Source organism: Artibeus jamaicensis, unplaced genomic scaffold, assembly GCF_021234435.1.
Source record: "Artibeus jamaicensis isolate MK-2021 breed Jamaican fruit bat unplaced genomic scaffold, CSHL_Jam_final contig_482, whole genome shotgun sequence".
Classification (NCBI taxonomy): Eukaryota; Metazoa; Chordata; class Mammalia; order Chiroptera; family Phyllostomidae; genus Artibeus; species Artibeus jamaicensis.
In genome coordinates this window covers 13,142,304-13,165,058 of record NW_026521857.1, presented here as the reverse complement: position 1 = coordinate 13,165,058, position 22,755 = coordinate 13,142,304, and the positions used below count along the sequence as shown (strand labels likewise).

At 45.9% G+C, this 22,755-nt stretch overlaps 1 protein-coding gene across 1 annotated transcript; it reads right to left on the bottom strand.

Annotated features, from left to right (window-relative positions):
* Positions 1–3,156: 3,156 nt before the first annotated feature.
* Positions 3,157–13,633, bottom strand: F3 (coagulation factor III, tissue factor). The gene is made up of 6 exons (XM_037137177.2): positions 13,407–13,633; positions 12,151–12,262; positions 8,093–8,283; positions 6,138–6,316; positions 5,450–5,609; positions 3,157–4,141 (listed from the first exon to the last, which is right to left on the bottom strand). The coding sequence occupies exons 1-6, from the start codon at positions 13,504–13,506 to the stop codon at positions 4,005–4,007; spliced, it is 879 nt and encodes a 292-aa protein (XP_036993072.2). The 5' UTR covers positions 13,507–13,633; the 3' UTR covers positions 3,157–4,004.
* Positions 13,634–22,755: the final 9,122 nt, after the last annotated feature.

Genomic DNA, 22,755 nt, shown 5'->3' with positions numbered 1-22,755 from the left:
AATACAGTATGTTTCTGTTCCAGTAAGAATGATGGAATAGTAAAGAAGAACCTGAAGTTGCCAGAAAGGGAATAATTTTAGTGTAAAGTTGTTTAGTAGTTGAGAATGGAATGTTATTTTACATGATAAGCTCTTCGTATTATAAACTCCCATTAGAGGTACGCTCTTCCTCCATGTTTATATTCCATGGTTACACAGCATCAGTAACAGTGCTTTTGACCACAGGTCAATCAAGTCAAAAAGAAATCCAGAATCAAGCTTACGTAAACAACTAATTGGCTTATATCCTGTGAAAAGTCCACAGATGGTGATAAGTTCAGGTAAGGCTTGATCCAGTAGCTCCAGTAGCTCCAGTAGCTCGGTGACTTAGTTTCTTTCCATCACTCTGCATTGCTGTCCAGTGTGCCAGTTCCAGCCAAGGCTGCTCCCTTTATGGTCTCAAGAGAATTGCCAGTAGGTCTTGAGGTTAGACATTTTTTTTTTCACTATGAAACAGAATATTTTTTTGACAAGAAACAGAGTATTCCAATACTCCCAGAAAAAAAAACGACCCTGAGATTTACCCTTCCTGGACTAGGTTAGGCCATGTGCCAACCCCTAACCAATTTCTGCAGCGATGAGAATGTGCTGAAAGGCAAAGCCAGAATCACCCGAACACCCAGCTGAAAAGCTGGGGCTGTGGGAAAAGAAAACTGATCACTGTATACATCACAATGAAGGTCCCATTGTAACACTAATACACCTTCTCAAGCAATCACGGGAGAGAAATAACACATGCTAAATACACATATCCTAAAACAGGTAAAAATTACGTTTGAGAATGTGTTTATCTACTATTTGATGGATAGAGATTATTTATTTATTCAAGAGATGGGTACTTAGACTGGAGGCTATTGGCTCTAAGGTAAACTGTTTTTGGATTCCACTAGTATAAACTTCTATGTAAGTCAAACTTGGTCAATTACTTAAGATGGTAAAAAAAAAAATCTCTCTTCAAAGCATGAAAGTTTCATGTAGTAACAGGTGTACGGGATCCTTTAAGGGCCAGGGTAAGTAATGCCCTAGAATCTGGCCCACTGGAGGGCAGTATGGCTTCAGGGGACCAGCCAACAACTGGTAGTATGGTTTCTGCTCCAGTGCTCAGGATGCTGTTAGCAGCAACAGCATCTATTTCGGCTCAGCGATCAGGAGAGCTGCGGCAACCTGAGACAGGGTTAAATTTTGTGGCATTGAAGCTTCCTATCTACTGCAGGGAGGCTTCATTGGAATGTGCAATGGATTCCTTCCCTGTGAACAGTCAGACCCTCTCCTTACCACTCAGACCTGCTTTTACTTTGCCAGTATTTTCTTTAGTGGAGCCATTAAAATTCCTTAGATTATGAGGCCACAGGATTGCATAATGCCGTGATGATTCCTGACAGGGAACGCGCAGCCTAATGGAAGTGCCCTGCCAGGCACCGGCTTCGGGAGCTTGGTTTACACTTTGCAGTGCTAACTAAGCTCTTTGACCTGGGTAGCCCTGTGTGCAGGAAATCGAGATCCTGGGCAAAGCACAATTCTTTCTGGTCACGGCCCACCCAGCCTTTCCTCTGTTGATTCTGCTGCACACGCGCCCCCTCTTTTTCTGACACAACACACGCCGCATTGTACGGTTCATCACACTGATATGTGTGATGGACATGTCACACACTCTCTGGTCTCAACACATTGATTATTGGGAGCCAACCAACAAAATCAGCTCAATCCTCTAGTCTGTTTTCCTGAATTTCTTCAAAACGTGTACCTTTCTTTTTCCATTTCAGGCTACCATTTTTAGGGAACATCAAAAGTTTGTTTTGTCTATTCTTCCGTAGAACATAATGTTATATCAAACATTTCGTGTTTAGAGTTTTGTTGCCCGTGCTTAGTTATTTTCCGCAAAGGAACAAAATGGATTCAATGTGATGAATGGCTGGACGGTGAACCGAGTCTTTGCTCATTTCAATGCTTGCTCGGGGTCTCCCTGCGGGACCACGTCCAGGGAGCTGAGCCATCTGGATGCTCTTCCCGAACCGTCCGGGCCCAGGCCTCCACAGCAGGAAGCAGATCGGGTTGTGGCCCAAGTGGGTGCCAGGAACCTCATTTTCATCTGGAGTTAGAATCTTCTTTCAGTACAGCTGAGAGAACAGGACGGTTCTGCTGTATTTTATTTGTCCGTGAATGGAGGACTCACTGTTCTTGCATTCTAGTGGGAGGTGATGCACCCGACCCCACCGTAAGAGCCCATCTGCACGGTCACCCTGGCGGAGCTGTAAACATGAACTTGACCCAGTCCCGCCTGCAAAGAGCTTCTAATTAATTCTAGAGCAGGGATGTCAAACTCATTTTTACTGGGGGCCCCATCAGCTTCGTGATTGCCTTCAAAGGGTCGAATGTAATTTCAACTCATTAACAGTTAAGGAGTAGTTACATTTGTACAGTCCTAAAATTGTTTCAGCCCTTTGAAGGCAACTGTGAGGCTGATGTGGCCCCTGGTGAAAGAGTTTGACACCCCTGTTCTAGAGATGCCAGCTCTACTCTCTCTCCCTATATTACATTGTCCTTTTATCCAATTTTAAGGAAATAATCCAAAGAATTTTCCTTTCTCCTCTCCAACTGTCATCTGCCAACTCAAAGTAATGTCTATGGCAAGAAATCTCCCCCTCAACCTGCAGCAGATCGCGTAAGTTCCACCTTCCCTGTGACACCGTCCTGCCCACTGTCCTGTGACTTTTGGTGCCTCTCTGGAGGCAGGATATTGTCAGGCTTGGTCATGTGTCTTGCTGGGGCCAGTGTCATGGCAGCTGAAGGGACAGTGGGCCAATATGGAGCACGAGTTTCAAGAGGCGACTTGAAGCCTGAAGACGTGGCTGCCTTTTTCTACCAGCTTCTTGTCGCCTGTCCTCTGCCCCGACCTGAATATGGGCTGCACTGTAGTCTGGGTCCTAGAACAGGACGATGTTAAAAGCAGCTGTAGTCAACCCACAGCAAGCAAACTAATGTAAGTAAGATATAAACATATACAAAAATAATGTCGTCAGGGCCATTGAGGATTTCAGGGTCCTTTGTCTGCAGCTGAGCCAACTAAAGCAAGGACAACATCACAAACAATAAATGGAAGATACGAGAATGCAATGGTCACGATTCCCAGTCACCTTTATTTGTAGAAAAGTATATTAAATAAGTTATCTCAATATATACAAACAGAACAATATCACCTCTATAAATATAAATCCCCACATATAAAACCTTTTCAAAAATTATATAAATATATATGACATTGTCCACATAAGCTTTAAGTACCTTAAATCATAAACTCTAAAATATAAAGTCTCTATATTGTAGTTAGCTGTCAAGTGTTTAGTCAACAGCACTGATGTCAGTTAAAGTGCCAAACCGTAATGCATGTCAGGAATGTGCCCGAAGTGGAAGTCTTCTGCGTTTAATACATTCATGTAAAACTTTGCTAATTGTTTGGAACTTCCAAAAAACCTCTTAAAAAAAGAGAAGTACCTAAACACCACATTAAAAAAAGACAGACATATATTAGAAAAGTCCACCCGATTTCCATTTTACTCTCCCCCATGGTTTAAAGTCAGCCTCTGAAAAGTTCTCCAAAAGTCTACCCAGGATTTTTTAAGGCATTTGTTCATTTGTTTTTGCTCAGATGACCTGGTTTTGTCTTGGGGTGTAGAACATTCAGTCCAAAGCATGATATGTGCAAAAGGTGCCATAGTGTTAAAAAAAGAAATTTAAAAGCCTTGGGATTGGTCGTACCGTTCATCACATTCCAGCGTGACAGGTGCTGGGGTAGAAACCAGAATGTTAGTCATGAGAACAGTCAGATAAAGAACTGTCTTTGGGCCCAAGTGTCTCCGTGCATCAAAACACTTCTTTTTGTTTCCATCTATTCTGTTCTCTTAAAAGTTCTTGGTCACAGTGCAACACCAACTCTGCAGAAGTCGGCAGCTCCAACGTCCTGTGCTCTATGCGACAGAGAAGGGGGAGCTTTTCTCGTTGCTTCGCCTTGCTCTGGCCTTCCTGCAGTAGCACAGACACAGGGACAGGGTGGTGATGAAGACAATGGCCACGAGCACTGCTGCTCCGATGATGAAGAACTTGTCTGCAAAATAAAAGGTACCAAGTCAACAAGGAAAGACAGCTCGCATCCCATTTATCAGACTGCGGGATTGAGGGCTTAATCCCAAATTACATCGCCCTGTTTTTACGTAATTTGAAATTTATTTCCTCTACTCTTTCTACCACAACACATTTTGGTCAGGGAAGAATCTGTCAAACCCTAGATGACTTAGGGTAATTGACAATGGCCAAAAGCGTTAAATGGGCCATTCAGTAAAAAATAACGTTCATAGTCTAGAGAAGGTACACGTAGACTGAAGAGCAGCTGTTAGAAACAAGTGTGTAAAAATAATGCTGCGTTTGGTGGCAGTGATTATGGTCGAAGATGGCCCATCTGCACAGAGAGACACACAGACTGCTACCAGAATTCAGGTGCAGGGAGGTGGTGACTGGGTGGGGCAATACGAAGGCTTTCTGGGGGGGGGGTGGCATTTACAATGGTTCCCCAAGGACACGGTGCAGCGAGAGGAGACCTGGAAAGCAGCGGCTGGGGTGTGCGTGAGACAGCGGCAGCGGAACTGGAGTGGGCTTGAGGAGGATGGACGTGGGGCTCTGGGTGCGATGGGCCGGAGGGGCAGGACCAGAGTGAAGGAGAGCCCTTCCCTTCTGTCAGCGTCAATAAGTGGAGGAGAATCTATTTTAAAGTGCTTTTCAATTTCCAAATCTCCTCTCAGCAAGGGGCTAGGTCATCATTACCGTCCTTTGACTCGGACTCCCTGAAAGCGCTCCGAGCACTTTCCATACAAAGCCTGGAGGGAGACTGCCAGGCTGTGGGCCTCACGTACACGTCTGAACACCCACTGCGGCTGCTCTGTGGCGGCCCCAGTGTGTGCGCAGGCACGAGCACACGTCGGTGGGCACACGTGAGAGACTCAATCTCTTCCCTTTGTGGGTTAGACTGTATATCCTCGGTGGCCAAAGCCCACTGCAGGTGCTCACAGCTGGTCCAAGTGCTCCCCCCAAGCCCCCAAGATTAGAATTTAAGTATGAAAACATGCCCAGAGAAATCTGTGATTGATGCTAACCTCCAAACATGGACTGTGTGCCCAGAGCTCAGCGGACAGCTTAGTCCATAGCAGATGCTCAAGAAAACACCTGCTACCATAAGGGAACAACATAGAAACATTTCTCAATGCCTAAAATTATGAGTTACCCCCCCCCCAACCCTTACAGAAACAAGAAAAATCAAGACAGTTTTTCTCTGAGTGAAAGCATATCCTGGTTCTGAGGGAGGGGGTCCTCCGGAAGGCACCCATCCGCGTGCCCGTGCCTGCTGGACAGAGCCGCTCACCTTTGAACAGGCTTGTCTCCCGGCTAGTGCACTCAATGGGGCTTTCCGGACTCTTCTGGTTAACTTTTCGTGATGGAATCACTGCTTGAACATTGAAACAGTAGTTTTCTCCTTTATCCACATCAACCAAAAACTCATTAGTGTTTGACTTGGCTGTTTTCTGTTAAAAGAGAGAGAGTTCATAATTCATCTGGGCTCCACGTGAGCTCTTCCCCCTGTACTGGCGCTGAGCAGGAAAAGCCTGCGCGCGGGCACATCCAGCGTGTGCAGGGCCGAAGGGACTGGGCCAGACAGCGCCCCCCGATGGCAGCTGAGAATGCTTGCCCCAAAACTAGATACGGCCAACTGAGCCCCTTTACAAGATACTTGCAGTAAAGGAAAAAAAGGATATATTAATTATTCAATGGAAAACAAATTTTGTTTCTGTGATCTTCAACAGAGAAAGAAATGTGAGACCGGACAGGAACCTTAGAGATGATCTGGTCCACCCTCTCGGCCTAAGAACCCGAGTGTCCAAGGGGGCCCTGCCCGAAGTCACAAGGTCGCTTGAAGTCCAGCACAGCCAGGACAGCAGGCGCCCCACCCACTCCACCACACTCTCATCTACCCAGTTCCGCCAGTTTTGAGTCGGGGAAGCAGTGGGTTGTAAAAAAAAGTAAGCCATAATATCAAAGGAAAGAATCCTCACCTTTCCTGTACTTGAAGATTTCCAATAATAAAGTATGTAATTTAAGTCCTTGCCAAAAACATCCTGGAGGCTCAGGAACGTGCCGTTCGCTTTGACTAAGGTCCGTGAGTCCTGTACGACCACATTCAGTTTTGTCCCGACTTGTTCAAAACTCTGAATTGTGGGCTGTCCGAGGCTTGCTAAACATAGAAAATAAACTTCATTGGAACCAAAGAATCCCGTTTAGTTATCATGGTTAGTGACACCCTGGTCACCCCTCATAAAACCCCTGCACAGAATCAGCTCCTAGCAACAGCAAGCTCAGTGGCACCAGTGTCGGACCCTGAGACCTTCTGTGGCCGTGCTGCCCGTCGGAAATACAACCAGAGCCACCGAGGTCATGGTGCCTCTCCCTGCAGTCACATTAGACAACGTGAAAAGGAACTGGTGAAATGAACTTCGCTAATATATTTTATTTATCCCAATGTGGCAAAAATACTATCATTTTAACATATAATCACAATCTAAAAACTTTTGGAGATTTTTTTCACAGTTAGTGTGTATTTTATCATCTTATAGCATAGTTCTGGTGCTCAATCGCCACATGTGGTTAGTGGCTTCTTTATGAAACAGTACAGCCGCATACGATTCCATTTTTAGGTGGGAAACCTGGAAATGTCCTTGGTACCTCAAGGGACCAGTTTTAACCCCTGGGACTCTAATTATCTTATGCACTTTGGCTGAATGACAGTAAAACCAATCCCAATAATTTAATGCAAATTATATGCAAGTATGATGATCCATACATATGTATAATATATTTATCTTGCACCAAAAGTGGATCTGAAGTGGCTCATAAAAACCTCCAGGACAAGGATGCCCTCAAGGGAAGGAGCAGGGCAGCCCAGGAAGCAGAGGAGCTGGGGGGGCTGCCGACGTGGTGCGTGAGCTCCGGCCGAGAGCCAGCCGTGGCAGGCACACGAGGGAAAAACGCCGCAAGAGTCTGAAGACAGGTTCTGGCCAACAGGGGCTCAGGGAAGGCAGCCAGGTTCACCTGGGCTAAGGCTGCCTTCTATTTCCACCCTCGAAGGAGATACTCAAGGGGGAAGGCTGGCTGACTGCCCGTCCGTCTGCCCCTTCTCACCATCCCTGCCTGAGAAAGTATTTTCTCTCGCTGGGTGATGAGAAGGATAGGTTTAAAAGCACCAAGAACATGACACTTTCATTTTAACCTTGAACTCTAGGTCTTCTTCAAAGACGTTTCAAGATTTAAAGACCTTACAAGCTTTCACTCTTCCCAGGGTGCTACGTGTTTATTTAAAATACCTACTTTGGAACCACAGTCACGACAGGAAAATGCAATCTCCTGTTTGGCAGGAATGCCGTGCATTCCTCTGGGAGATGCTAGGTCAGTGTACTGGGGCAAAGGCCAGGGAGGAAAGTCTTCTTCAGTTGCAAAGACCAGCATGAAGGAGGCAGGCTGAGAGCTGGTTGGGCAAATGCAGGCACAAACCATGGCCAACTAATTCAAAAAGGTCAGCAAGTTGAGAGCAGAGGGAAAGGAGACTTTCCCTGTGCATTTGTGACTGTGAAAAACCTTCAACTGGGACTTTCTGGTCTGATAGAATTTGGGACAGAATTTTTAGGATATTTATGTGTGATGTATATATATGTGAATATAATCCCTGAAATATATGAGGAGAAACGCTGAAACCCCAGCCCTGGTCTATTTCCTAGTCTCCCAGGCCCCACACAGCCTGTTACTGGTACAGACTGGGAACAGACCAGTGGAGAGAGGTGCCGATGACACTGTCATTCACTCCCAAGTTCAAGCTCTGTCAGTCTCCGACCACATCAGAATGAGTGAGAGGCACTACCCAATTTCCGAGAAAAAAAAAGTGTTTATGGACTAGTGCCCCCTAAGGGTCATAAGCTCACAAAAAGATTCAGAAGCAAGGAGGAAACCAAACACTTACTGTCTAAGTAAGGCGTGAACTCTGGGGATTTTGTGTACACGGGCTCCCCGGCGTAACCGGTGGCATTCGCCGGCATGACAAGGACCCGCGCTGAGTATGTCTGCTTCACGTCTTTCACAATCTCATCAGTGAGGTCACACTCTGTCTCTGTTGTGGAGTAGCATTTGCTCTTCCAGTTTCCTAATCTATGGCTAAAGAAAGGAAGGAAGAGAAATGGAACATTATGATTTGTATCCAACAAGACAGAAGGCTTTCTGGCTGCGGTGCTGTTACAATAATAGCCTCCCCAACCACTCGTGAGCATGCACTTGCTACGCTGAGCACTCCAGATGACTGCAGTCCTCACGGTAACCTGGGTAACCTGGGACGGCTCCGTAATCACCCGTTTTCACCGAGGAGGTAAGTGCGGCAAAGTGAGATCAGGTGACCAGCTCCAAGTCACACACCTGGGCTGAGAGCCAGAGAGCAGTTTGATGACTGGGTCTGTGTTTTTAACCATTTTGTTGAATATCTTTCTTAAAATGTAGACAATTTTTTGTATTAGGACTCAATTATTTATTACTTATTACATTGTACTATATTCCATTCTATCACACTCTATAGTCTGTAGAATATAGTCAATGTACTAATAATGGAATCTATATAATATATTCTATACATTACATTCTATCACAACAATTATCGGGGTGGTTGTTTAACATATATTGAGTGTACGATATGCCAAGTAGTACTGTAGCAGGCCTTTTACAAGTTGCATTTGATACAGTCCTTCTAAGACAGTAGTGGATCTTTTTTACACAAGGACACTGAAGCTCAGGAACACTAAGTAGCTAAGTCATGTAACTAGGGAGGTGAGAACTGGATCTGTTCCTCTCTTCTGCGACACTTCTCCCCCGCTTTTACAAGAGGCAAATACATCCCATTTAAGATTACAGAATAACAGTCCAGGTAGTAGTATCTCTTGGACAAAATCTGAGGGACTAAGAGACTAAAGATCTTCCTTTTGTAAGACCTCCTTGAAGAGGAAATTATTTAAAGAATTTGTATACATTTAAAATTACTTTAAAGGACCCAAACAGCGTGCAGGTAAATGCTGCTGCAACGTGACCCACATACTTCTGCCCCCTATAAACTGGGAGCTATGCTGCTCTTCCCTTCTCTTCAGCGCCCTTCTCTGCCACGCCCCGGCCATCACTGAAGGCCAGTCCCAACCCCACTTCCCTCAGGAATTTCCAGACCTTGCCCAGAACTGACCGCTCCCTTCCCTGTTCCCCAGCACTGGCGTCTTCATTAAAGCGCTTCATATTTAACATGGTCAGCTTGTTACCAGGAGCCTGTGCCCTGGTGTTTGCTGTTAAATAGCAAATCTGCAGGGCTTATGCACAGCCAGGCCTTGCTGAGTACTAGATGGTTTGCATTTACAGGTTGAATCAGGGAGAAAACAAGCTGAATTCAATTATCTGAATACATACATAAGAGCTGTAAATATGTATCTGGCAGAGAATTGGAGCTAAATAATCAGGTTACGAGGGTTTGGGTGAACATACACTTTGTCCTAAAATTCACAAACTAACATTGATACAGAAATATTTTGACTTCTTAGATTTCTCTAATTATCTGTATAAAAGTAGAGAGGCTGTCTTAATTCCAGAGTGACAAAATGCATTTTACAAAGGTGCAGGAAAACATGATTCTTCTCCAGCGCTGTGGCAAACACGTTCAGACGACAGGGGAAAGAGTGCCACGCTCTGCAACCACATTCCCACTGAGAGATAGTATTTGGCTCCTCCCAGCTTGCGCGTCAAAATCACAGTATTCAGTGGCAAAATTTAGCACAAGGACCTATATCACTGCAACTAGTAAAATCAGTAAAGTTGTGTGAACAGGTAATGAAGGGACAATTCTGTAGTCAGTTCCTCTGAACACTATTAGAAGGATTAACACTTTAACAGCCTTCGAGGGTCCACCAGGTATTTATTGCAAAATCTCCCAATTTGGAAATAGTAAAAGTCCTGTCTTAATTACTAAAAATTCCAACAGAATCATTAATTTAGGAAAAGGGTGTTTTTTAGAAGCTTCGGAAGTTGAGTTTCAGAATTCAAACATTCCCGTGGAATCAACATTACAGGTGATGGACGTTTCTGTGCTTGACCCAACAACTGTTTGCAATGATCACAAACCGTTTCTAAAAGGGAGACGACAGCTGGATATCCAAGTAGGGTCTTCAGGTCCAGCAGTGCCGCCCTGCGGCTGGGAGAGGCCAGTTGGTGAAGAGGACTAGCAGGTTAAGATGCTTCCTCTAAAGAAGGAAAACTGAGAGGGAAGGTGGCCACCAAGGAGATGGAGCCTCACAAAAAAGCCTGAGAAACAAAAAACTTCGTGTTTTGCCACCAACCGTCCTTCCTCCTGCCAGTTCTGGGGCTTCGCACTGACTGCCGCAGAACCCCCAGAGAAGGCGGCGGTGGAATACTAGGGAGACCTTGCAAGGTTCCAGACCTGGCTGGACACTCATCGTTAATGCAGTCATGAACAAATCCCTCACCTTCCCAGGGCAACGGTTCTCTCTTCTATAAAATGATTGCTGTGGTTCCGTTCACCCGGGAGCCCCGCTTACCCCACAGGGAGGATGGAGAAGAGTGAAGTCTCCAGCAGGGAGGAAGGACTGCTCACGTGTTCTCTAGCACAGGGTCAAGAGTGAAGAGGGGCTGCCAGTTTCGCCAGAATCCCATGTCGCGAGCGCCCCCAAGTGGGAGCTCTTCACGGGTGTTTGCACATTAGAGGCTACGTTCAATTAAAATTGCCTTGGGAAGTCCAAGAATTGAGAGCTAACAAAGGCTTATGTTTAAAAATCAGGCAAATCATAACTATGTTTCCGCATGTTCACCAAACATAAGACTGAATATATTTAGGAGGCAAGCATTCCTCCTAAAATGTTATTTTCACTCTCCAGAGGAAAAGTATCTACTGAGGCCAACTTTAGCTCTGTATTGACTAATGAAATCTGAATCGATAAATTTGACCATAATCATAATTATGGTCTCAGGCTATGAATTTCCTTTCTCTCCCTCTATGTACACACACACACACACACACACACACACACACACCCAAAAAAAATTCTCTTCTCTGTTGGTCTGGCAACAGTTGTCATTAAGTTCATTTTGAAAAACAACAACATCCACTCTGAAGAGCTTCTTGATACTTAGGTGTTACATTCCTAATGCTATAAAAGGCTTGACACCAGCTAAACCAAACCAAAAAGCAAAACGCCTTAAATTTAGCCAGTGATACTTTTGTGCCTTTATACAATTAGTTTTAAAATAACATCCACAGCTGCTCTCCTCTAATTAGTAAGATCTCTAATGAGCCTCCTAGAACCTTTCAGGAACCAGAAACCTGCAGGATATGCTGAAAACCTTCAAGGAAGACACGCTGACCTTTAGACGGAATATACTGAAGTACAGGCTCTTGGGGAGAGCTGTCAATCAGCGACAAAGTTAAACAAGCAGAGCAGCCCCGGAAGCTGAGGGTACGAGAGGAGTATGTCTTTCCGGTTTGGTGAGTCATGAAATCGACCTCCGCTGCTATCACATAAGCAACCGAATTTTGAATCATGAATCCAAAGGTGAATGCATACACATTGCTTCGGAGCAAAGTATACATCCGATTTCCCCCTCATCTCTTCCCTAACACGTTAGAGCAGGCTCCCAGTCTAGACAGCCTGGAAACAGACCCGTGCACTTTCGTAAGATTAGTTGTCCATGTAGAAGCACATCACCTATCGGTGCCAACGTGACTGGCTCCAGAAGGCTATCCGCCCCCCACAGCTCATGCTCCACTTAGGAATTTTTCTACCATCATCCCCCAAAACAACTACAATGTTTTATCAATTTAAAGTCTGGAAATGTAGGCTTGACAGAGTATGGCTCTGGTCAGCAAATCACCAAGTCACCTATTAAGTAATCTCATCCATCAATCGGCTTTACAGGCATTTGTATTCGGCACAGGAGAGAGGAAACATTGAAAACCTTATTTTTCTTGTTTTGTACTTAGCTTACCTTATCTGAACAGTGTAGACGTGATTGATGGGTTTGGGTTCCCACTCTAAAATTGTCTTGAAATTAGTTGATTTCCAAGTTAAATTATATGCCGCCACGACACCCGTAGTGCCTTTAAACAACAGAGAAACAGCTATTATTACATGAACTTCTCAGCACATGATTTCATGTGGGTATAAAACACCTCCGCCCCAAACATTACCATAAACCTAACATTAATTTTTTTCCTAACCACAAAAGCTGCAGTAATGAATTATCAAAAGAAAAGAAATCTTCAATTTTTTCCCAGTCCCAGAATTTCCTTATGGTAAGATCTTCCTTGCAAGGTAAGGAAACAGACAAGGATCTGGAAATCCTTGTTTGAAGTCATTCATGGGGGACTCGCTGTGTTAACGTGACTGGGAAGCACAGCCCGGGAGCCATCAGCACCCTAGGGTGTCCGTGGCCCAGCTGGGGGACTCTGGGGTTGGGCAGGGGGCCGACTTTTCTAGTTACAGCCTTCCATAAGATATGGAAATGGGCAAATTCCACATGTGTGAGAGTTAGGGCTGCATATAATGATGAAGCCAAACCTTGACCTTCTTCATTTTTACCTAAAATGTCTCTGTACTGAACCTTCCACAGGCACCCAGGCAGATGTGCAACCTGTCACACCAGGGAATGCACTGGTTAGGATGCTTTATTATTATGGGTTGCTTTGCAGTAGTCCCTGGGTCAGTCTCTGCCTGCCTAGCACACAGAACAGGCGTATTGGGACACGCAGAGTGTAATGACTGTTTCAGTCCAAGAGGCATTTTGCAACAGGATTGTCTTTAACTCAATCTAAAACAAAGACCATCAAGATTATACTGAGGGCCGCTCTCTATTAAGTGAAGTTCGCACTTACGGATAATATCCAAACCATTGCCCACTGACTCGTGCAGGTGAGGACCTGAGTACCACTTTCAAAGTCACTGGGAAGATCTTTCCCTAAACTTCAAAGCTGAAGCCACAAATACACTTAGGCAACAACGCACCTCCCCACAAGCATCTCCAGCAGATGCAGGCCGGGTCCCTGCGCAAACCACCTTCCCTCCAACTCCCGCCTGCGCGCCACAGGCCCAGGTTCATTCAAACAGCGGTGCGCGGTCGTGGCTGCGCTCCGCAGGCGCTGGGGGGCACCTTGGGGCAGCAGAGTCAGCCCGCTGTCAGCCAGGACCGTCCACCCTCCTTCCAGCGGAGCGCCCCGGGACTTCGGGGAGGCGGGTGCCACTCACCGGAGGCTCCGGCCACCTGGACTAGGACCCAGCCGAGGAGCAGTGTTCTAGAGACAGCGGTCTCGGTGCCGGGCAACCAGAATCCAGTGGGAGTCCCCATGTCCGTGAGCCGGTGGCGAGATCAGGAGGATTCTTTTGCGCCCGGAGGCTGGAGAGGTTGGGCGGAAGGCACCCTAGGGCGGCCGGTCGAAGGTTGGAAGTGGCGCGGGGACCCTGAGTCTGGGGAGGCCGGTGCCTGGAGCGCTATAAAGGGCCGCGCGCACGCCCGCGCCTCCTCGGCCGGGGGCGCAGCCCCGCCCCGCCGCCCCCCTCGCGCCCCCGCCCGGTCGCCGCAGGCGCTCGGCGTGGCCCAGGCGAATCCGCAGCGCTGCCCCGCCTCCTCTCCGTAGGAAACTCCGAGACCCTGAGAAGAGTGTGATTCACTTGTGATTCAACCGCGCCGGCGGGCTCCGAGTTGCCCCTCGGGCGCTGGAGGCTCCAGGTGCGGAGGGGAACCGGGTCTCCGGCCCCGCCAGGTCCCCGGACCCACCAGCCCGCTGGCCCCAGGCCACGCGGGCGGGCGACTCCGAGTGAACCACAGGTCTGGGGGTGGGAGGAAGAGAAGCAGCGCTGGACGGAGCTCTCGGGGAGAACTCGGGCAGGGGAATCCTCCCTCCGCTTGGCCGTACAGCGTTGTCCCGGCCAATGGAAGGGGCAGGACGTGCCAAGTTTAACACCAAGTACCGACTCCGGTCTCCTGCCGCCGCTCGTACAGCGGAGGCGTTTCCCCTCAGCTTTGCCCACGAGGGAGCCGAGCCTTGGAATCTGCAGCCGCAACCGCGGGGCCTTGAGCCGGGAGGGCCCTCTGCCAGCTGCGGTTTGGTCTTCGACTCTGATGGCAGTGATACCCGCCTTCCCACCCCCCAGGGCCCCTAGCGGCGGTCTGTAAGGGCGGTGGAGATGCAGGTGTTTGCGGACAGGTCCGAAGGTCAGTTATGTCCTTGGTGATCGGGGTAGTGACTGTGGAAAAGCAGCCCCTAACCTGGCATCTTGCCCCTGGGAGAATTACAGGGTGACGTCTGCAGCCTGCGGTTTCAGAAAGGATCGTTCTCACGTTGAAGAAGACAGTCGTGCAACTGAGTTCCCCTCAAGTGCAGAGAAACAAAAAATGAAATTAAAATACATAATCAGACTTTCGTGCTACTGATCTTAAGTTTGCTTTTTCTGAATTAGGACTTTGCTATAAAATAGTCAGGCAGGAGAATGCCCACTCTTACACTGAATGGCGTTGAACAGGGCTAACCTCCCATCATTCATTATTACCCTGTAGTTAGTTGCCTATGGGACAGACAGAGGAGTTTTTAGCGGGCGAGTGTAGTCTTTTTTTTCCTGTTCTTCTTTCCCACTACTCCCCACCCCCAGGGAAATCAGCTTTGCATTTTAATGCATACTGTACACACATTTCCATATAACCTGCTGAGGCATAGTATTACCCTAATTTTTAAAAGAAAGAAAACTTCGCAAAAGTTTTGTTTTCTCCCTTTGCCTGAACTGAAATAGCACATCCAGGTTTAGCTCTTGTAGTCCTTTCGTCCTGGAAACTGTAGGCTGAACTTGCTGATTTCCTCTTTGAGTTCTCTTCCAGCTCTGAAACCCACAAAGTTTATATTTGCAAAACTTAGTCACGCAATCCTCCTCTTTGCAGTCCCTGGCCTGAGTCTGTTGGCCCCACATGGAGTGTGATTTTTTTCTACTGTGAGTTAAAGGCAAGTAGGAGAAAATGTTACATTTCAGTCAGGTGTGCTGGAAGACCCCAGGAATCGTTGCTCTGTCTACAGATTCCATTTGGAGCCGCCAACTCTCCTGAAATCGTGAAGGGCTTTAAGTCATGTTAAGACCAGCAATTTGATAAGAAAAATGTATTTAACATTAGATTGTGATACAGAAGTTGCCTTAAAGGTTGATAATTACATGAATCTATATTTTGCACAGTCACTAAAATGATCAGGCAGAAAAGAGGAATTTCTTGGGTGTTTGCATAGATTTTGGAGTAAAAGTACAGCAACATTCTTCAAGATTTTATTAACACTAAAAATTATTACTATTTTCAAGAAGAAGAGGAAGAAAACAGGCCATGATAAATAACATCTCACAGCGAAGTTTTTTCCTGGTGGATCAAACTGGCCAGATGCTCAGCATGGTTCAAAGTACATTTCTAAAATTTCACTGTTGCTATTTGTTGCACAGGAACACAAATTTGGTTGTTAAAAAATTTCACTAACTTTACACAATTTTTTTTAACCCCCCCCTTCAGTAAAGTCAACCTTACCAATTACTAACGTTCTCTCCTATATGATACATCTTGGAGAAGTTTGAAAAGTTCCTAAACTATAATGATAATCAGACTGTCCTGCCCAATCCCTTTATGATTAGATATTAGAATGTCAAGAGGGCCGGGGCGACCTCACAGACATTGTTTCATGGGTGAGAGTGCTTCGGCCACTGGCCCCGAGTGAACCAGCTTGCCTAACCTCACCTGTCAGATCTGATCTTCTGACCCCAGGAGATTTCTTTCCAGGGCCGTGCTTTCTTCTACTCCCAATGTGTGGAAGTAAAAACTGACCTCCAAGCCCAGGCTTATTGGATTAATTTGTTCATCTATAGGCTTAACAATGCTCTTCAGTTGGTGTGGGGCAAACGTGCAGTTTGGGCAACTCACTGTTCTCCAGCAGAAATACCTTGATGGTTGTGCTCTGAAATGCATGCATGGAGACGTGCAGGAGAGGTCGTACTGCCCGAGCATTACCGGTGATGACATGTGGTCGGTGAGGGGCCTGGACATGACTGGGGCGATGTCGCAGCCCTTCCCCTGTGCTTTCTTAGTACTCCCACCAATTTCACTGACTGATGTGGTTTTTACTCCATGCTTCACTTGATTTTGACTATTAGTTTGTTGTTTGTTTTCTCCACTATAGCTCCTTGGGGGAATAAGGACGATTTTGTTCCTTTACATCTCTCAACCGTTTGCACGATGAACTTGAATCAGTGAATACTTTTTGGAACTATGTATGCAGCCAGATGTTTTCATTGGTATTCAAGAGATGAAATTTCTGTGTCTCGGGGCTGGCCAGTGTGTGTTTCGAAATGCTCAGATTGATAAGGAAATAGAAACCCACTGTGGATTGCCAGGTATCATTTGACAGCCAGCTCCAGCTGTCTGTCTAACTAGTGATTATTGATCCTTGCTACAGCCAGAAAATCTAATCAGGAGGAGAGGTAGCTGAAACAGGAAACAAATGTGGAAGTTTAGGAACTGGTTAGCATTTTTCTAAAAGACTGCATTCTAGGGTGAAGCAGAAGACTTCTCAGCCATTTGATGAGGCTGTTGAGAGCTGTCCTTGCATAGCAAGGCTTACGGACCTTTCAGAATGAATTGTACAAAATGTGTATCTCCCCAGGAAAAAGGTAGGTTAAGCTTATGATAGCAGGTGAAATTGAGAGTCATTCATATAAAGCTATTATATATATATATAATGGTAAAAAGAGCTATGAGACCATTTTACCCAAAATTCAGGTAAAAGGAAAAATATGAAAAAAGACCAGAGGGAATTAAGGGTGGGAACACAGAGTTCTGGAGCAAAGAAGTGACTCAGCAGAATCTGAAACACATGTGGCAGGGTATGGTTAGTCATGGAAAATTTTGGCAGTCATGATAGTGCATTTTGTAAAAATAATTATATGCTAGTCCAACAGCTAACATTCAAGCCAAGATTAAAAAGTTGAAAGCCCATGCAATGAAGTCTATTATCCTCGTCATTCAAAGTCCTGTTAACTGTCTAGAATTGTTTAAAGAAAACTTTGACAAATAAGTGATTACATAGCACCAGTAATTTGAAATGTATAATTTTAGAGAAAAAACTTCCAGTTCAAATCTTAGACAGGGATTGGTGTTTTCAGCACACACCTATCTTTATCAATCTAAGGCTTATCGAACTACTTGTCAACTTTCATTTTGATTAACAATGAGTCTGTATTCTTTTATTCTTTACATACAATAGTGACAAAGTAAATAAATAAATGTAATTGTGAATATTGTTTTAGTAACAAAAAGTCATTTAAAATGAAAACATTTAACCTATGTTTTTGTTAATATAATACATATGATTTGAAAATTTTTATATAGTATCGTTTTATGTAGGTGTCCCTTAATTCTCTATTTCTATGACTCCTCATGGCTAATATATGTCCTAATTTGATGAACAGAAATTTATGCATTCAATTAATGTTTGACTATCTACCCTAGACTTAGTTTTCTGCTAGAATCTAAATATACAGAATGAAACAGATCTTTCCTATGAAAGATATTATCACTCCTATTCACTGTTTCAATTGTAATGGTTTGAATAATTTTCTGTCAGTGTTGTAGATGAGATATATAAAAACAATCATAACTATGTTATCTGTTAATATATTTTGTTCCATACAAATTAAAAAATGAGATTTAGGAGGGTCGTGGTCAGGTCAGCCCACTGGGCAGGTATCTTTCACTGAGAAAATAATCTGTGAGTTTGAAGTACAGGGACTTCATCAATCTGAGTGCCTTGGTGCCCTCTCGAAGTTTTACACATAGAAAAAAAGTCCCCAAATGGAAAGAGACTCTATAAAAAGGCAAGCCTAATAGAAAAGATAACTAGACATGGGATTCCTCAGATAAAGAATTAAAGCATTAGTGAAACAACCAATGTAAAAGCTTTGTATAGGAGGCTTTATTTTTATAAAATAGCATAATTCACAGATGCTTCAAAATGTTAACCTGTTCCTTGTTCAGTCACTTGCTGCCTTTAATGGGTAATATTCCAGCCAGTTCTGCCAATTCCTCTGTCAGAACTTTCAAGCTAGGAAGTAATTCCTGGATAAAGAAAGTTGTTTCCACACTCGAAGCATGTTAATCATGTTTGGCTAGTTCTAATTGCCATCCTAAACCATTATCTTCTAAGTTACAATATTATAGCAACTCACAGTTCTAAATCAGCTACAAACAAACCGGGAAATAGCTCAGACTCCCTGTCATAAGGGAAGCAAGAAGAAATGTACCATAGAGTGTGTAGTGTCTCTGGGACACAGTGCATCACTGTGACATGCACCGTAGAGTGTGTAGTGTCCCTGCAACACAGCGTGTCACTGTGACATGCACCGTAGAGTGCGTAGTGTCCCTGTGACACAGTGCGTCACTGTGACAGCAGCTGGGTTTTCAGGATCCCATAAACTGTATGGACAGCTGTTAAAATGACCAAATCAGAAGGACTTGGACCTTAAGCCTGGACCTTAATTTTAAGAATAACATTTGTTTTAGAGCTCTTATTCTTTATGGATAAGATTTGTTAACCAAGATCCTGCCTTATACAGGTTAATAAATATTTACTGAGGGATTCCTATGTGTAGGGCAATGTGGCAGGAACTATTTTATGAGTCCCTTTTCTAACGTATCTTGGAAGCTAGTCAGGAAGCTGAGATGAATATATAGGCGTCCAGAGGAGGAGGGGGTGTAAGTAAAGTGGGACATGCAGCCAGGTCCCGCACTAGTAGGTTGAGAGCTCTGTGCCAGCAGAGACTGTCTGGCACAGTGCCCAGCACGTAGCAGGTCCTCTCTATCCATGAAGCTCTGTGTAAAGGTCTGGAAGGTAAAGAGTTAAAAACTCTTGGAAGGGAAAGTTTACCGTTCACTGGCATTGTGAAAGAAGGTTCCCCTGAGGGGAGTAGGGTCTGAGCTGGACCCCAGAGGAACACAGCGGGGAAGGGATGAGCCAAGGGCTGGGGTGTGAGCAGAGAGGGACCATGCACGATGGGTTTAGAGAGCGGGAGTCTTGCTGGAGAGAAATGTGGCTGGAAGCTAGAAAGATGCTCATGGCCAGTTTGTGGGCTTCACTAAGAAATCTGAACTTGATTCCTCAGACAGCACCTTAAGAAGCTTACTCTTCTGGTCATGGTGTGTCAGAGGAATTGAGTCAGGGGGACACATCAAGGAGCAAGGCCTCTCCCCAACATGGTGGCCAAGGAACAGAAAGGAAGCACAGCTGTAGGAGACAGTATGAAGGAAGAACCAGTAGGACTTAGTGCCCAGTTGTGGGGAAGGCAGGAAGGAGAGAGAGGACTTAGGTCTTGGGACAGAGAAAGGTGGCCCCGCAGGTCAAGAGAGAGCCTGGAAGAGAAGGGTGGCAGCTCCATGATGATGGGCCTCGGACTTGTTGAAGTCAAAGGGCCGTGGACTTCCGGGGAAAATGCACAGCATGGGGAGCTGGAAGTGGGGTACGTTCCCAGGCTTGGGAAGAGACTGAGGCTGGGGGTACAAATCGGGAGCCATTTGCTTAGAGGTTTGGTCTGAGATGTGAAAGTGGACAATGTTTCCAAGGGAGGGTCTATGGTGACAACGAGTCCCTCTAGCGAACATAGCAACCTGCTCATCCCAGCTCGCATGAAAGGGGAATGTGGAGCGTTATGAGGCTGGGAAGCTCATGGCCCAGTGGGAGGGCTGCAGAAGGCAGGGCCTCTGAGGCGGGGTCTCCTCTCTTGCTCTCTTGCTCTCCCACCTCTCATTTCTGCTGATTTCCATTTTTTATGCAAATGAATTCCATGTGGTAGGGCCGGAGGGTGCCAACAGCCCCAGAGCCACGTCCTCTCAGCTTCGTCAGACCAGGGTCCAGCCCAGGGGGTCAGGGATCATGTTGGTTGTCCCTGCTTGGGGCACTTGCCCACTCCTGGGTCTGGTCACGTGTCCACTTTGGTGCCAGGGGACGGGTTAGCTACTGGAGCGTGCAGGTTCATAAAGTCAGTGGTCTGACGGAAACAGACCACTGTTTGTGGTCTGACAGGCCACGATCACGTCCCAGATACCCCTGGGACGTGACCAAGTTAGGCTGCTGGAGGAGGAAGACCACGCAGGGCAAAAAACAGAGGAATGTCCAGAGAGACAGGAGTGGAGAGGGTGGGACTCTAACACTGACGGAGGAGAGTTTGGGTGAGAAAGAAGAGGTCCTGGCAATTAATTAGAAAACCAGTTACATCTGTGATCTTAATGGATACTAAAAGACACAATTCCTAAAAATAACTTGGCTACTGATATTGGTTTCTCATTTGTTTGGGTTAAAGTAAGAATGGTCTCTACATTTGAATAGGGAGAGACACATCAGGTTTTATCAGTCCTTCAGATATTTCTATAAACGTTTATGGACCCCCTATGCACCCCATACCCTATGTGCTAAGCATGATGTGAGGTGCTGGGGAACATAGAAATGAAGGTCTTTTTGCTCTAAAGATTATGGGGTAAAGAACAACATGAAACATACAACCCAGCCCACGTGCTGTGTCCCTAATTCTATGAACGCTTGTTGAACATCCACTATGTGCCCGATCTGTGCTGGGCACCTGGGGGTTACAGGGCTGTTGAAGATGCAGCCTTGCACTTGAACAACAGCCAGAAGCCTGCACTTACCCTCTTACCACATCCATTGCCCCTACTGAGGTTGCTTTGATGTCCTTCTCTTCTGCTCTGATCTAAGTCTCATGCAGTCACGTAGGTGTGAATGTGTCTGCCTGGTCCTTCACTGAAGGCCAGCACCTCTAATGCTTAGATGCTACCATCAAATAGTTACCATTAAATATTTTCCAAGTGAATGGATGATAAACTAAACACAGTCTTGCTGTGATGTCACTTTCAGAGAATCCAGGAAATCTGCAAAGTGACTTTGTCTTCTCAACATTTAGTCTCTTTTACTTCCTTTCAGCGGATGTCACGATGCCAGCTGAAAAGCAAATGATCGTTTGGAAGTATTCAGTGGCCCTCAGTAGCAATAAAAAATGGCCATAAAATACTATTCTAGCATCCTCTAAGTGGTAACGTATTTAATCCTCGGGACACCCCCATGAGAAGCAGTAGAGTTTTATGAGCATGAATCAACCCGAAGCCCGGAGAGGTTAAGTACCTTGCCCAGTCCCAAGGCTGGGAAGCGGCAGAGCTGGGGCTGGAGAGCGGACGCCCGGGCTCCAGGTGCAGCTCCCTGACCAGCAGGGGCAGCCTCCACGTGGAGCCCGGTCTGTTCCCTTTTTCCCTGTCGTTCCTTGCCTTGTGAAGCTGGCCCTCTCTGAAGTTTCTGGCTTCAAAAGAAGGGGATATTTTAAAAGAAAGCCAAGCCAAAACCTGGTCTTATTTGAGAATAAAGGGCTGCTGCTTTTGCTTTGTTTCCAACTCATATAGTTTAATGTTTTTCCACACCCAGATTTTTTTCTTCTCTGGAGCAGAAAAAGAAAATATTCTGTCTGAAAGTAGCTCCTTCCTCCTGTCCCTTCTCCACAACATGAAATAAAATTTCAGCCGTCCTGTTATTCACTAAGAAATATGGATCATGATTACAATGACTAAACTAGAGTTTAGGTTTGGAAGGACCCTTCTGACCAACTTTCTGTTTATGGCATAATTAAGCCGATGAGTCAATTTAATCCATAATCACCTCCACTTAGCCATCAGCCTTCTATATGACTTTTCTTACTTAAAAATCTATGTCCTGTTTGCTGTCATGATGCAAAGGCCCCGGCTGAAGCCGGACCTTGCTGGACAGTCGCTGCCATTCCTCCCTGCCCGTGGGGGCGTTCCGCATCACCTATAAAGCTGCTTGGGAAATGGTGGTGGTGTCTGAAAACTCGTGACTGAGGTTGGCCCCAGGAAAAACCACCTTCCTATCAGGAACGTTTGTATCACTTGGCAATCGAGTTCCAACCATCATTAGGGCAGCCATGGGAGAAAAGTCCCATGGGGCAGCAGGAGTTGAGTTAGTGTGTGTGACGTGGGACTTGTGGGGGAAGACAGAGAGAACTTTACTTTTATAATTGAGAAGCTAACTGTATGGACATGAACTACAAGTCCTTACTGGCTGCCTCCAAATATCCGAGAGGGAAGGGAGCGCCTTGTGCCCATGTGTGAGGAAGTCACTTTGCCTCCATCCACATAGGCCAGAAAATGTCACACTGTAACTCCATTTCTGCCTGCAGTATTTAGATTCTGATTCCCAGCTGCTTTGTAGGCTGGGGGAGGGATACTCACCACAACCTCACACAGCGATGGTAGCAACAACCGGTGTGCACAGGGGTGATCTCCGCGGTTCTCTTTCACAGAGAACCCAGTCTAAACTACCCAGGAGAGTGGCTTCCTTCGCTGCGGCCTTAGCTCTGGTCACTGCGTTCTTTCTCACGGTATCTGGTACCTCCCCAGACACCCTTCACTGACCTCTGTCTCTGCTTTGCTCTCTGACCAGGCTGTGCCGGCTCTCACACCGGCCCTCTGAAGAGCTGGTCCCTGGACCTTTGGCCTAAGCTCTTT

Coding starts and splice junctions, on each gene's coding strand:
- F3 (XM_037137177.2), bottom strand. CDS start 13,506: ATGGGGACTCCCACTGGATTCTGGTTGCCCGGCACCGAGACCGCTGTC. Junction 6,317..8,092: donor GTTCACGCCTTACTTAGACA/GTAAGTGTTTGG, acceptor TTCTATGTTTAG/CAAGCCTCGGACAGCCCACA. Junction 5,610..6,137: donor AATCTTCAAGTACAGGAAAG/GTGAGGATTCTT, acceptor CTCTTTTAACAG/AAAACAGCCAAGTCAAACAC.